General features: G+C 37.5%; 1 protein-coding gene across 1 annotated transcript in view; it reads right to left on the bottom strand.

The window, feature by feature from the left end:
- The window catches only part of LOC139743113 (ral GTPase-activating protein subunit alpha-1-like), a 102256-nt gene that overhangs the window by 76333 nt on the left and 8948 nt on the right, over positions 1 to 16975 (bottom strand). Inside the window, exons 3-6 of the mRNA XM_071653618.1 lie at positions 10754 to 10811; positions 8751 to 8794; positions 4002 to 4185; positions 1682 to 1797 (exon numbers count right to left, since the gene is read on the bottom strand). Of these exons, the coding sequence (XP_071509719.1) occupies positions 1682 to 1797; positions 4002 to 4185; positions 8751 to 8794; positions 10754 to 10811 (402 nt within the window). The remainder of the gene's footprint in view (positions 1 to 1681; positions 1798 to 4001; positions 4186 to 8750; positions 8795 to 10753; positions 10812 to 16975) is intronic.

Here is a 16975-nt window from a genome sequence, read left to right on the forward strand (position 1 = left end):
ATTGTGTAAGTGGCAGATGGTTTTCTCTACCAAAGTGGCCCACAGAGTTGCTATCCCTGGGCACTGTGAGCTTGGGCAAAGATGGTTAAAGCCAAAGCATAGTTCTCAGAAGGGCTCAAAGTTCATCTTCCATCACTTGGCGTTTACTTCCAATACATCAACAAGGTCTACCGAGAAATTTTCCTCACTGACATGATTCACCAGAATTGAGCATTTAGTGGGAGTATTTTGATATCGAAAGCATTCAATAATTTCAACTGCAGTACATGATTTATATTCCAGAATAGCCATTACCATTAAAGGGGATGGCTAGTAACCGAAGCAAATAATTTTCACACAATATGAGACCGTTCTGAAGCAAATAATTTTCACACAACAATAGATATATAATGTACTCTTAAATGAATCCCACAAGGATTGGAACAATCATCCTCCAGCATTCCCGCTGATTCCCACTGATCAGTTACTAGCCATCCCCTTTAACCCTGCATTCAGAATTGCAGGAAGGTAGAACGTAACATGATGATCTACATCGTGTGCTTGTAATCATATTTTCCATCAAGCTGCATGCGATTCATTCTTGCACAAAAGATTGATGGATACAGCTGCAGTCTGATTTGTGAACTACCAACAACCGATATGTAAAGTAAGCAGCAACCACCATGGGGTAAGCTCTGAGATTATGGACTTCTGGCAAACCTTTTGGGCTAATTTTGTTGCATTTTTATTACCCAACTGAAATTGTTTTATTACAGCATCATTATATACATTTCTTGTGCAGACATGTACATCTTAGAGCAATAATCGACAGCTCTGCTGGCACACTCATACAAGAAATATGTTTTTGCTTTAATTTAATAGTGCTGCATTTCTTTCTTGTTCTTCTCTGTTTTAAAGATATTTGTCCTTCTGTAGTTTTTGCGTTTTTTGTTTTTGTCTTTCAGAAACTAACATCACTTTGAGGATTCGTCCTTTTGTATGTCTCCCAGAATGAGAAAGAGACACACCTACCATTCAATGGGATCATCTATAAGCATCATTTAAATCCTGATGGCAAAAAGGTATGAAGACAAATGTGTGCTGACCGCAGGAGCACTCCAGCATTTACAAACCCCTATGAACATGTACACATATCACAGAAATATCATGAATTAAAGGCTGACCCACTGGAGTCAAACAAAGGCAGTTCATTAACTGCAGAAACGTTTTCATATTAACAAACACTTGAAAGCACTGTCTATCATAGGTGAATTTGACCCTGCATGACATTTGACAGTTTAAACTGAAATAAAGGTATACACTTACTCTGCATACTTACAAAATATATTGTGGTAGCAAGAGTGTTTTTAGTGGTATTTCAATACTACAATGTACACACCCTCAGCTGTTTCTACCAGTATAATTAAATTGATATTTCCGTAGTCCTACATACTGAACACTTCGAGAGAAACAATGTCATTACAAGAACAGGATGACGAGCTCTACCTATGTGTGTCTACCGTCACCATTGTATTCGTTATGAAACCGGGTACTTCAGTGGACAGATTGTTCATTATATTTTTACAACCGGTGTTTGTTTAATATTGTCATATATAGCTCCGATGAGCTGCGGTATCTTAATGTAACATGCTAATTGACATTAGCACAGTTTAATCAATACTTCCTCTACAATGCGACATACCTGTGTGACTGTGTACTCCAGTAGTCTCTCTAGCAGGAGTTTTGTGAGATTCTCTGAAGATTTCTCCCCCGGTTGGGCTGGTACTATGGGATTTATTTCAACCTCAAGTACAGGACCTTGTGCGCAAGCAGACAAAAAGGAATGCGAAGACAAAATGACTCATGAACCATTTGGGGTTAGAGAAAAGTGCGCTGTTAGATGCTTAACACCAATCATCCTTCTGTACTGGAAGTTCTATCATTGGCAATGCTCTGACATTAAAACACACACACATACACACAAACACACACACAAAAATAAAGGCATTGTTTACCATTTGCAGATGAAACAAAAATCCAGCTTCAGTGCTTTAAAATATTTCTAAAACGTCAGTTAGGAATAGAAACAAAAATTGTAAACATTTGAATCAGTATAATCAATGCTAAATATTGTTAAATATACAAAATGTGAACACTAGTTATAATAAAAAACTTTGAAGACTAAACTGTCTACAGTTATGGTTTAGTGGGAAAAATTGTGATATCTCCTTATATTTTAATCTTTATTACCATATGTTTGTTGGTTTTTTGTGATACAACTGACCTACACATATGCATCAAATGTGATTTCTCGAACATTTTTCAAATCACTGCTTCCAATGGTAAAGAGTACCTTTAAGACAATGATTTTAGACTGCCTATAGTGTTCTTTCGTTTGGGCAACAGTGTCTGGAGTGGCAACTCTACACTAGGTTTTGTGCTTTAAAGGGAAAGTCCATCCTGATATTATGTTGCTTTTTATGAAAACAGAAAAATCAGAGAAGGAAATCACTGAAAATTGGGGAAAAATCAGACACATAAAAATAAAAGTTATGAACTGATCAACTTTAGAGTAAGACAAACTGCAACTCTGTGTGATGTAAGTGTTTAGCAGCTCTCCATTTGTTTTCACACAAAATTTCCCTAATTTTCATTTTCTCACATACTTTGGCACAAACAGAACTTATCGACCGAGGAGGACATGCAAATATATATTCCTCTTATTACTATGCCAAGAACAGATCTGAAGAAAATTTTCCTTGTGAACAAAAAAAGGAAAATCTGTGACTTAAATTAAAAAGTAAATTGAAATTATGAAAACTAGCTGAAGACCAAATGTTCTTCAAATCACCAGCATGAAAACTGAATAATGAATACTGCGCGTCTGAGATGACTACTCCTATCTCCTTTATCATCAAGAATAATGTCAGCATGGTTATTTGACAGTTAATATTTCACTTCAAAACAAAAAGAAATATGCATTTTCATCCTGACCTATCTGCTGAAATTTGTGTAATGGTTGCCATGGAGACATGAGATTCTGGTGTATGAATAAGTATTAGACCCACAGGGAAGGAGGTGGGAGGTCATGCATCCATGCATCCCTCACAGGTAATGTTAAGGTATGGATCACCTTTGTCACCTGCTTGTTTCAAGCCATTGTCACATAACAAGGAAATTTACCAATAGCAACAGCAAAGTTCTGTCCTGTACACTATACATAGGTTTCCCATTGGTTTGATTTTACTGGTTGGCTGAATTACATCTAATGAATGCAACAAATTCATATTTGGTATTTGGCAAGTAAAACTATTGCTTTACAGAGTTCATGTCACAGCTGCCTCTTCACAACCCCCCCCCCCCTTAAAAAAAAAATGTATGCTTTAAAAAAATATGAACTGATAATAATGGTGGCAACTTATATTGCATAACTAATAAGCACACATACTCTACTGCACTCATAACATAAAACTCAAGTATTAGAACATGCTTTCAAACAATACTGTACACATGTGATATTTTGCAACTATTGGAAGTTGACAGATATTTGTGACATAAGCCTGGAAAAAATATTGCCAGCTACAACACTGCATAATATGCATTGTATATTGCCTCCAATGAGGGAAATGGCCAATGTTTTCTATAGACAATTGAACGTGGTTCTTGATCAAGAGCTCAACCAATGGTACAATTATTTGACTAAGTCCTAATTGGCAGAACATAATTAAGGCGTACACACCACTGAAGAGCAATTACTCTGACATACGGAAATAGTACTTCTCCTCAAATGAAGCCTCTCATGATTAACAAAGCATGCACTTTCATTATTACACTACAAACTGAGTTTGTTTGTGGCACGGTGTACAAGTTCAGAAGCCATTCATCCCATAATCTCAAGAAAAGGGTCACGGATAGCACACTGTATGTATGCAATTTCCTTCCAGTGGTAATGAATATTTCCTGAGCTACAAAACAATGTGGCTTTCCTGAGACCGCACATAGGACGATTTCACCTCACTTACTGTCATAGTTTGGTGAGGTCCTAGAAGCGTGTGTCATGATGTGCTCCAGACTGGTTCCGTAGACTCCGGTGGGGACTGGGAACCCCGGTACTAGGGTGGCGTACAGAAGATAACATTCCTCCGAGGCGTTCTCCTGGAGGATCTGGAACCACAGCAGGAAGAGACGCATGCCGTCCATTCGGTGCTGGGAAGAGTAGGAGGAGGCAGTAACCAAGCAATTATTTCATCACATTTGCTTTTGGTGTCACTACCACCATTTTATCAACATCATTATCATCACCCTCATCATCATCATCATCATCATCATCATCATCATCATCACCTCTATCATCATCATCATTTTTAGCTAAGCAACATCATTACTATCATTACCACAATCATGCCCATGGTTGATTCCTGCTCAGTCTGCAGTCACTAAGAGCACTGGTAATATTCACCTGATAATGGGTCGTAATTACCCTAATTTATTATACAGTGCACTCCCGTTATAACGAACACGGTTCTAACGAAATTCCGGCTACAATGAAGTAAAAATTCAGGCCATGGTCATAACATTATCCGCTCTATGTGATTTTATTGTTTATCTGTTCGGTTATAATGAAATTTTGATAAAACGAAAGAAAACTGCTGGTCCCAAGGACTTTGTTATAGCGGGAGTCCACTGTATTGGTTTCTAATGAAGGAGGCATAAAGCAGCTTGGCCCATTCTTGCCTGAGCATTATTTACGATGATCTAAAGATCAGCCATATCACTAAAACAGCAATGGCATAACCTATTACTTTGCCACGGCCTACTGTAAAGCAAGATATTTTCGCGGCATGAAATATTTCACAAATTGGACCTGACAGCCTTTTTCGGGAATTGCCACTGGCATTTAATGCATGTAGTGTAGACGAGAACTTTTGCGTGCATTTAAATTTTGTGAATCTTGGCCCTTGAAATTATAGCAAAATTGAAATGCACAAGGACATTCCTGGGTTTTTCAGTACCTTAAAACCCTTCTTTCCTTTAATATTGCTTTCAGCCATTGTACATACTCATAAAAGGCCAATAAGGATGCACCTATGGCAATGTGGAATATTCAGAAAAAAAGAAAGAAAGTGTGGTACACATAATATTATTACCTCCGCCAAGGGAGGAGGTTGTTTTCATTACCATTGGTTTGTGTGTTCATTTGTTCGTTCGTTCGTTCGTTCATTCGTTAGTTAGTTTGTCCGTGTGCAAAATAACTCAAAAAGTAGTTAACGGATTGGGATGTAACTTGCAGGAAAGGTTGAGAATGACACAAGTAACAAACAATTAACTTTTGGTAATGATCCAATAATTTTTGGGGAATTTATGAAGGATATTTGATGTTTTGGCAGGTAGGGTCAATGAACTTGGGAGTTCAGGCTGCGCGTATTTGAGGTTTGCCTGCACGCACTAAAGTGCGTGCTCTAGTTTCTGCTGGGGCGAGGCGCGCCGTGCAGCTGAAGGCTTATGACGTAACAAAGGCTTCTATATTTGGAAATCTGGCGACTTTTAGCACTGATGTTGTGTGTGCATATGATATCTCTATGGAAGAACAAGATCAGTGTAGTGGTGGAAATAAGCTTCCTGCTTGGCAGAGGTCTGCGCTCTCATACCCCTTTCATAAACTCATCCTCCAATTATCCGCCTAAGAATAATGCGGACATTTCAATAAAAAATGCGTTCACAAACTCTGAAAATTATCCGCATTATTTCTACGAGCGCCCGTCCTGAAAAAGGCGGATAATCGTCATGGTGACTGCACACGTCCCTCCTGCCGGAAAGACAGGTGACGTTTTGACCGCACCCCGGCAATTATCCGCATTATTTGGGTTTGCGTTCACCAACTCCAAATCTGGTCCAGATGCTGCTATTATGCGGATAATATAAGGGTCGAAAAAAAGCAGATAATTCTTCCCCCGCTCCGATTTTACGACCAAATGATGCAGATATTATCCGCATTATTGAGTTTATGAAAGGGGTATCAGAGTGCTTTTCTAGTTAACCTCTGCTAAGCTTTCCGGAAAAATTACAGACAATGAAAGACAGTACAACTCTGGCTGATATTTTGTCTTTCCATCATATGTGCAGCTACAAAAAAATAAAAGATGCAAGAACAAAGACAGCATTTTCTCAGAACCAATAAAAATTTTCTTAAGTCCCCGCCATTTAACAGACAGGAACATAAAGCTTGATATATTAGGGGATGAGAATTAATACAGGAGAAACTGCAGCTTTCTGACATATATTGCTTCTGGAATTGATCACTGGAGTGCTTAGAGGAGAATTCACTATTGTCTTAGTCCCACGTCGACACAACTTTTTCCAGGGGCATGGCTGTAAACTTTTCTCAACAGATTAGTGATAACAATTTGCAGGCCAATGCCCTGATAATGAGCAATTTTGTTAATGCTTTTCTCACTGTGAATGAATGATGCAGTATTCAGTACCCTGGGGTACCAACTGAAAAGCTTCCATTTTGATGGGTGTACTGTACCCTGAATTTCCTGAAAGTGGGTAAAAGTTATCCTAGTGCTATGCATGCATGAAGATTCTGTTGCATTAGTGTGAATGAATGCTAAACATCAAGCAATGCTTTGATTTAATATGTTTTTTATCTCACTCTCTCTATCGCGCTGATTACGGTACTGTGTATTAGTGTAACACTGATGCCCTGCCACCATGATGGCATAGGCAGTTCTTGCATACTGCCAAATTTTCGACAACAGCACCAGAAACACTGCACTAGCATTACTATTCCACAGCAAAAAATACATAGTCATGGGCAGGCACTTAAAAAAAATAATAACAATTATCTCTTTCTTGCTATATATTTGTTGGACTTATGCTGTAAGGACGTACCCCTCCCCCCCAAGCACTACTCCATACTGCTGCGTTAATAACACAAACAATACAAAGAAACCCTATATGTATTCCGTAAAACACAGACAGACACACACACACACACCTGTATACATTTATATCATCGTTGGGGCGACAAGACCTCAAATCTTAAAAATGTCACATGTTCAGGAGAGCAAGAAAACATGACAGCCAAAGCACAATATCAAATGGGATAGACTTTCCTCTGACATGCTGTGGTGGCTTCATACTAGGGGTAAGACAGCTAGGATTTGGGCAGGACATCACTTAACTGATTATCTGACCATTAATCCAAAAGTCGTTTTCACCAAAATTTGAGATACAAGGTCTCGTCACACTCGCGACGATATATGTTTACTCTTATCCAGCACTGCAATGCAAGAAATATCTTCATATATTACACATCTATATGTTCCACATTTGCGTGTATCTTTCACACACAGCAACTCTGCGACATCAAAGAACCATCCCATTGCCGATATTTGCACCAGCTGACAGGAGCAATAGGCATTCTAATCATGCTGTGTAGCACATATGTGTGATATTTGTGTGCAGCTTGAGAAGATACTAGTACTTCCTTAAGGTGCTCAAAGTAAGTGGCTGTCTTAACCATATGGAACCACAGGACAGCACAGGGTATGTACATCATTGGTATCAAGTCCTCCAGATCATTGTGCGCTTAAATGGATGCCATATTTGCCAAACCATCATGTATTTGTACAACTTCCTGTTCATTTCTTTGAAACTGGTAAAATTGATGGTGAAGTCAGCCATAATTGTGATTTATGCCCATAACCTTACTTATAACAACGGTATTTGAACTTTATAACAGAGAGAGAGAAAAAATATATAATGATGGTTCATGGAGATATGATGGGCCACATCAAAGTCCTACAGGTGGAGACTCTTTTCTACGAAAAAAAAAATGACAACAACTGACAAAGGCATGGCCACTGCTGAGTCAGACAAACAAGAAGATCCCAAATTTATGTCTGACAGTGAGTGATCATGAAAATGTACCATGTCCATTCCTGTTGATGCATTCATTGTTCACTGTTCCTTGTTGTTGATGTTGTTGTCGTCGTCGTTTGATTCACATGTACATAAAATCTATTTATAAAAATTTGGTTCATCAGTTACTTTGTGGCACTGGGAATTATAGATAGCTAGTTTCATATCATAAATCTATCACAAAAAAAGAGAAAAAAAATGTATAATGAGCTTTCAAATAAAGAATAAACTTCCCCAGACTACTCGAGAAGCTATGGGTCCACAGATGCTGATGGACACTCACAGACAGAAAAAAAAACAACTTCATATTTCAGCAAAAGATGCAAGATCTCCATTTATAATCAGAAAATGCTAACTTTATGATCTACTCCGATTGCAATAATTGGCCTGAATTATAGCTATTGAGCGCATCGTCATGACAAGTATCCATTTTACAGAAGTGAGTCAAAACCTTTTTTTTTTCTGTCACTTGAGTTTAAACTTGAACTGCATTTATAAGAGTCATGCATCACATCGTTAGCAGTAGAAGGCTTCAAGGTACACCACATATTCTTTTTTGAGTATGTTTGTGGCCCTGAAAAGGGCCTATCCACTCTCGACATTTAGTGGAGCATGTTCTTATACCGTTCTCTTGAAAACAGTACGAGCATGCTTACCGAAACGTCCACAGTGGGTAGGCCCTTTTAAGAGGCATGATTACTTCAACACATAGTCAAGTGCTTCTCTCTGCCAGCTACACACAATTTTGATTGCCATTACACAAATCTTTGCAGACAGAGTATACTAGAACTCAAAATGAAACTGCACATCTCATGCCTATCACTAAAACAATAAGTTCATTTTACCTTGAGTCCATTGCCAACATGCAGAAGTTTCTTCATGATTCGACCTGGAAATCGAGCAGTCAAGAGAATGAAAGGCTGTTATTGATGACAATTAACAACATTATTGACATCAATACTAATTTCATGACACCTCACTTGCTTATCTTTATGCAACATATGAAATAAAAACAATAAGAGTTTACTTGCACTTCACGTGGCTTTTGAGAGCATTGTCACTCACCCTTAATCTCTCACAGAACCTTCTGATATTCCAGCTCCCCTGTTCCTATTTTTGGTAACATCTGCTTATTGTGATTGCATGTTAACTCTATCCAAACGTGAGATTCCTTCAGTTCTAGGTCAAATGATATCGTCCAGTATGAAATTCTCTTTCACTCATCATAGCCAATTCACACTGTAACATCGGTGATTTAGAATCTGATCATCACTGTGGACAGCATCAACATGCAAAATGGCCTCTTAAGGTGATTTCTAGAAGTAAGCAGACTACGATTGTAAATTATTGTCAAATTATGATGATTCAAAATCAATTCACTGTTTCAGATATCAATTGATTGTACTGTCCATTTGCATTGCTTTTGGGAAATTTAGAAACACTGACAGTTTTTAACACGCTTAGATACCAGACTTTCACGAGATAAATATTGACATGTTGTGATTTAGGCATTTTGAAAGCAAGTATTTATAAGAATTTATACAATCAGGATGACTTCAAAAAGATGTAATGATAGGGCACACACAATATTCACTTTTGTACTTTAATTTGACAGCGAGTTGTTAGATATACTTTCTTCAGCATATGTCTACACATAGAAATGTCAAGCCTGTTGTTTTGGGGCTGAAATGGTGCAGGAAATCCATAGGCAAAGATATATTAAAGAAATGTATGATCCCTCGGCCATCTCCTGGAATAACTAACCCAGGACGGTTGGCAAAATCATAATCACTCTATGGGACAGAGATTGCCTTCCAAAACAGATCTTTGTTGAGGAAGAAATGCATCTACCATCCCAAACTTCAGTGTATGCTTACAGGAGAGAAAAGATATATGTGTACATTGTATGTACGCCTTTATGTACACATACAGTATACATATAAAATGTAGGATACAAAGTCATATTCTTGAATTTTAAGCAGACAACACATTTTTATGCATATGTTAACGATGATATCGCTTAGCTCTTGAATGTTTGAATGGTTTAGCATTAGATACTGTACACTTGTACATACTTTGTATGCACAGCTGAGTGACAAACTATTGAGATTTTGTAAGTAGCTGTATTTCAACCAATTTGTATAATTAACAATATACATGACTGGAAATTTTGTGTATTGCCAAGTAACTTGCTCACACAGAAACCTATACGGCATCTTCACTTATTCTGAACAAACAAAAGGAGAACATGTATTGTAATGATGTATCACTCATCTGCCTACTGTGCTTATCTTTTGTTCATACGATGTGGTTTAATGGTCATTGTACTACATGTACGTCAGTGAGGAAGGAAGAGACTCTAAATCAAAGAACTGTGTAAATGATACGCGTTGAAGTACAGAAAGAAGATGATATCATCTAGAATTGTGCTAATAAAGGAGAATCATTTTGTAATCTCAAATGCATTAATTGCATTAATTATCAGGGTTTTGACTAGAATGGATTTTGTTTGTTTGTTAGAAAACGTAGAATAAACACAATAAATATCAGGAAAATTTAATGGGAAAAATACAGTATACAATGGCACATGACCATTACCATGGTAACTGAATTATCTAAAAGGCAGCAAGCATGAGGTCTTCTACAAATGTGATAACACATCTTCTTTTCTCAAATCTTTAGAGCAAATTCAATGGAAATATGTGCAAATTTCTGACTTAATAAAAAGCAATACCAGGAGAAGAAAGCAGCAGGCCAACAACAAATAACATTCACACCTCATACTAAATGCACACACCTGCATTCATCAATATACTAGATATTGTATACTGGTTAAGAGGTAACTTACCTATACTGTGGAACTGCCATCTAGCATGTATCAACTCTGGCACGTACAGGAAGATTTTCTGGAAAACAGAATGAAAAATGACATTTTATCAGATCTTATTTCTAATATCCTAAAGATTACTATATACAGTTGTACTTTTGCCATGAAAAAATTGCAAAATTTGAATTTGTGCCACACATTTTTGATTTGTGGCCTTCGTATTAGAAGCCACAACAGAAATAACCTGTGCAAACATGAAACAGCTCCATGAAATGGTTCAGAGTGCAATTGTACATGTATCTTCCCCAGCCATCATGGCTCTGCTGTTATAAAGTATGCATACTCCGTCACACTCTGAAGGGTTGGAAGTTGATGGCCTGTTTACCTGATTGACTGCCCTCTCCCTTGTCAAGATATGTCCACAACTTCCACACTTATTTTACTTGTGATAAAATTTTGCTGCCTTTCATATATACCGCATATATCTGCTCTTATCTTCAGTGCACAGACCACTATGATTCACTGATGATTTGGCGCACCTTTCGGAGCGTTGGTAATCATGGAATTAGTCTGTACTGTGGCCATGGTTTGCATGTCTCCGAACAACGCATATTATTCATTCCACAATGGGGTGATAAAGCCAGGTGCCATGATTGGAAATTATCTAGCCGCAGTCATTCCAATTTTCCTGCTCAGTATGAGGCAGAAAGTGTAACAATCTGTCACAGTGTCCCAGACAGTGTACTATGAGCATTAAACAGCATGCCCCCGATCACTGTATATTAACCCTCTGGTGCCCTGAGGCTGCATGCAATGTCAAACCTCCACCAGCAGACATATCAGTACATCTCACACTTTTGAATGCCAGGTTGAAAAACAAACAAACAAACAAACAAACAAACAAACAAACAAACAAACAACTGATTATGTAATCGTGGAAGTTAACTCACAGAGTTGGGTGATACAGGGATGATATGAATCAGGAAACTAAACCACAAAAATTGTCACACACCCAAACACCACACAAGCACACACAGTTTGATGGCATGCACACACCTACAGTTGTATGCCACACATAAGGACAGTTCTGCAGGTAATGCAGTGATTGTTGAGAGGGACAGCTTTGAGCTGATCAGAGGCTTTGGGGTTAAATTCTTTCAGAAAAGGCTTAAATTTTCCAATACTGTCCAATAATGAGTGAGATATATGTATACATAGAGCAAGAAAATATACAATCAATGTTACCATGGTGAAGAAAAGTACTTTGCTTTTATGAATAAATTCAAACAAACAATACAGGTCTTTAGTATCAAGACCATGAACATGTAGTTTAAAATACTCCTTTGAACAACAAAAAATAAGTGCGAATATCTAACACAATGGTGAAAACAAATCTGTTCTATTATCCACTGTCAGTGAGTAAGAACATGATTGATACTGTACAAAGTCCTACATATGTTACAATGTGTGAAATGCCTACTTGAACACTTGGTACGTACAGTACAGTCTAGATTGTTCAGATACATTTGTTCAGTCTAAAGTTTCCTTAAATGCCTTCATCAGGTGATCATCAGGAGTGTAACTTCAAGAGTGTATTTTCTTGCTCTATGGAGTTGTATCTTTTCTTTTGTCAAACGCTGTTGTGTTAGCTTGTATGGCACCAAAATTTTCATCTTCAGAGAATAGCCTTAAATATAAATGATACCTTTCATGATTAAACAGCATATTAACAACTAACCAGGTATGAGCATTTCAACTGCCCCCTTGAAAGTGCCAATTAACAACAAGTGAAAAGATAATTTTGACACTCATTTCTTTCTGAGATATAATGACAATACATGTCATACAATGTAAGTCCTCCTGCACACAGTTAGGTACACCTGACATTGAGTTGTGATGATATGTGATACTGAAAGTGAAATAGGCGGCCAACCTGTCATCTACATGAGAACAGTGTTGACCATGGTCACTGATAGCACAGATTGACAATCAGGTAAATAAAATGATCCTTGATTTGTACCATTTCCATTCTCTGTATACTTTGCAGTTTCTGTGACAGTGGACATTTTTGTGTAAGTAATTTTTCCTGCTCAGCCAATAAGATGAATTTTGTGGATGGTCCAGACAATTCAGTGAGCACTCTAAACAGCTCAATGCTGTCACATCAGATAACAGCTTTGGCAGCACAAACATGCTTATTTTTGTGCACTGTAGTTTCATGTTACGCAAAATGTGCAGAAATTTCCACATGGCCAAATTTTCCACTTTCACAGTATAATTTGTAGGTGTACATGGAGGGTAAAATACAGAAACAAAACAAAACCAAATGCTGGTGACCTGCTCTAAGGGAAGTCACTTTTCTGTTTCTGCTGGGTGATCCCTATACATACTGTACAAATTATACAATATACTGAACTTGATTCCAATTTTAATCCTGGAGTCTGCGACATTCATGTATTGTTACAGAGGAAAGTCAAGCCTACATTAAGAAATTTCAACCAAAAAATAAAAATGTCATTAGAACTCTTGTATGCCTTATTTAGCAAACTGCTTCATGTTTAATAAGTAACTATATATGGAATAGCTTAGATTGACAACGAGCACGTAACAGAGCTTTGACAGTGGTCTTTGCCAGTGACACACTTCTAAAGAATTTAGTAGGCAGTTGAGAGTTCTGTTACATGTAGAGATAATCAAGCACTTCCATTATACACTATCTGGAGTAAGGTTGTTTTACAGCTCTTCAATATGCTAACATTTTGGACTGATAAATCAGGTTTAAATGCAAATGCTGCTGTCCTATCATTACAAAAAACCTGTGTTGTCAAGCAGACTGACTTCAATGTGTGTATGTGCACAGGTTACACTAGTGTATGTGTGTTGTATACATATATCGGTTATACATGATACATTGTAGCTACTGTATGATTGTACAGTACTACAGTACAGGCTGACTTTTATGAAATTTAAGACTGATTACATAACACTTGCACAGGTGGAAATACCAAGAGGATGGTGGAGATGGGTAGATAAAATGGCTAGATCTGTATTACTACAGTATTATTGATGGGTAGCATTATTTTAAAGGTACAGTCATTGGAAAGAAATGTGGAATGAAGGGGGGGGGGGGGGGGGGAGACTGCACTTGTAACATTGACATTATCCCTCTCATTACATGGGTACCGGTACATACAGATTTGTATGGGCTTTAATATTCTAGCTGTCATTGTGCACGCAAAGTGTCTATTGTGATCATACAATGTACCATGGTATACATGCACATACATGCACAGCAACCACTCACTGCTGATGGATATTTGATGGAAAATATGAATAATTCAAGTTGAAAAAAAAAATACCGCCTTTCTGCTAACCGTTCACTTTCAACAGGAGCTCTACACTGTGCTTGAGCATCATACATACCTGCCTGCATAAAGGCATCATTTAAAATGTTACCTCTTCAAAAAGTGTGAGCTGCATGATCTTTAATACATGCTACCTCTATCTCTGACAATGTACCAAAATTAAGCTCTCTAAAAATTGAAGTTGAAAATAATCATTAAAGGCAACACAGCAAAACCCAATATGAAAATCTGTGTGTGATCAGATTTACATTGTACCAATACCATTCTCAATATTTCCCATATGCAGCAGAGTAAACAAACCATTTCAGAAACAAGTCTACCCTCACTGTAATATTTGTTATCAGATACAAACTTGACAGTGATGGAATATTGTATTTCATTTTTTTTTTTTAAATACCAGTACCCAAGAGTTATTTCATCTACAGTATTTCAACATCTTTATACCATGGCTCGACACTAACTTTTTTGTTTGGTGGCCCGATGGGGCCACCAAAATCCTAAATTTCAAATTTTTGGTGGCCCGAGAGTAGAATTTGGTGTCCCGAAAAAAACAATAAAATAAAATAAAAGTCCTTTGTTTTAATGAGTCAAATATTTAAGTTTTATAATAGTAAGAATTAGAAGTTGGACATATCTACTCATAAATAAAATTCAACAAACTTGCAACACTCACTCTCAGGCACTCATTCAGTCCTTTTCATCCATCCTTTAAACAAATTTAACTGCTAATTTCCGGCGCAAAAAGTTACGAATTTATTGACATAATTTTCAAAGAATTTTGGTGGCCCAAGGCGGGCCACCAAATTTGCCCTTTTTTGAAATTTGGTGGCCCGACCTTCATTTTTGGTGGCCCCGGGCCACCGGGCCACCGTTAGTGTCGAGCCCTGGTTATACATACATTGTATCTGTCTGCAGATTTCACACACGCTAAACTTGTGTTTTTAAGGTTTGGTAGTACATATTGTTACCACAGTTTTTGTTTTTTCAACTGCAGTATATATCTGCACTTACAAAAAAAAATGTACAATGTAAAATCAATCTCCTACTGGTGCTTGTCTGCATGAATTATGTTGTCAAGGATACATTCTATAGTCCCATATACTCATTTGTTGATAAGAATCCTAAATGTGTATAATTAGATACCACTACAACAAGAAATCACCATTCCTTTCCAATACCTTTCATAACAGTGATAATTGGAATCTGCCCACTGGCATTTCACTTTACAGTTGTATATTCCTTAATAGCTTACAATATAGCAGAGTGGAGCATTTAAACTATTTCATCAAATGGGTAATAACCCAATATAGTCAGATATTGACTCTACTTGTATTGCACTTTTAAAGGTATGCAATAAAACATCTTAAAGATCACAACAGACCCAAATACAAAAATGAAGGCTGACAAAAACTGATCGAAATCAAGCCAGAGGTTTGTTTCATATCCTTTGAGTGGTTAAAGCTGTGTACACTATGAATCACAATATATCTCTTTCCACCTCCCTGATATCACACAGTACAAGGGTTTGATAAGGACCTTTCTTTTTTCTCTTTCTGATTTTACCAGAGCAGTGGGAAGCCAGCATTCCCGCCATAGCCCTCAGCAGGAGGGGCCATCATAATTTCCTACCCTCCCTTGCAGTCATGTCCTCCCCACAACCTCTCCCCTCTTTTGCCCTCACTGCCAGCCTCCTATTCCTAGCCAAACGCAGAGCACTGCTGAGAAGGGCCTTCTTGGAGAAACAGCTCCCCCCACTCTCTATTTCTCTTCCCCATCAAGCATTGCAATAGCCATCAGTATGATCTACACTCTTGCATGAAGTGTTTACAGCTGATACACTCTGCAAAATACTCTACTTACTTACATTGTGTTTACATCCACGGACTGTCATCAACTTAACAAATTTGTTGAAAACGTTAATCCCACTAAATAATCGCAACTCTTTGATATTGGTCTACTTTTACCTAAAGTGCTGTAAAATGAGGAATATTCCTGCACATTTTCATTTTTGCAACTTTTGCAAGAGCCAAGATTCGTAAAATTAAAATGCACATGAAAGTTGTACACTACTGTATATGCATTGACTGCCAGAGGCAATTTGCGAAAATTTCATGCTGTGAAAAAGGCAGTTGGCTCCAATTTGTGAAAATTTCATGCTGCAAAAATATCTTGCTTTACAGTGTCATTTTTATAAGAAAAAAAAAATCTTGCCACCAGCCAAGAATGTGGAGATTGAACAGGGTCAGAGGTTATCATGGTATCTAGGCACAAGGCAACACATTACATGGCTTGCTCTGGATGAGGTGCTAGCATCCTACAGCATATTGAGATCAACCATTTACCAACATTTGCCAAGTATCAGCTACGCAGACTGGGGTATTGTAAGATATTTAGCACCAACATGTACAATGTATGTGTGTGTTCTAAAGCACTCGTGGTAAAATTTCTAATGAAATGTCATTGGTATAAAGTTCAAATTTCTGACAAAATTCTAATCATCGATTGTCTTGTCTCGACTCTCTACATTAGACAGCATGTTATGATTATATCTACTGTCATATATGATCATGACAGATCTGCTCAGCAAAAACAAAGAATTACTCATGTGTAATGTAAAAGAAAGTAGTTTTGATCTCAAAACGAGCAACAAAAACAACAAAATCATGACATTTCTGATGAAATGCATGAGGGTTTTATACAAGAAGAGAGTCTCTGTAGTGAATGCCCTATCCTACCATCTACACAAGTCTAAAATAAAACTGACACTGAAATATGGAATGTCAAATTGATGATCTGCTGTTTGAAGTTGCTCTCATAGTCTAAGATTCCAAATTTGCTTCTTGGACAATGGAGCGAGGCATATCTACACAGCCAACTG

Source organism: Diadema antillarum, unplaced genomic scaffold (assembly GCF_040938485.1).
Source record: "Diadema antillarum isolate AM-2024a unplaced genomic scaffold, OU_Dant_1.0 seq00001051_RagTag, whole genome shotgun sequence".
NCBI lineage: Eukaryota > Metazoa > Echinodermata > Echinoidea > Diadematoida > Diadematidae > Diadema > Diadema antillarum.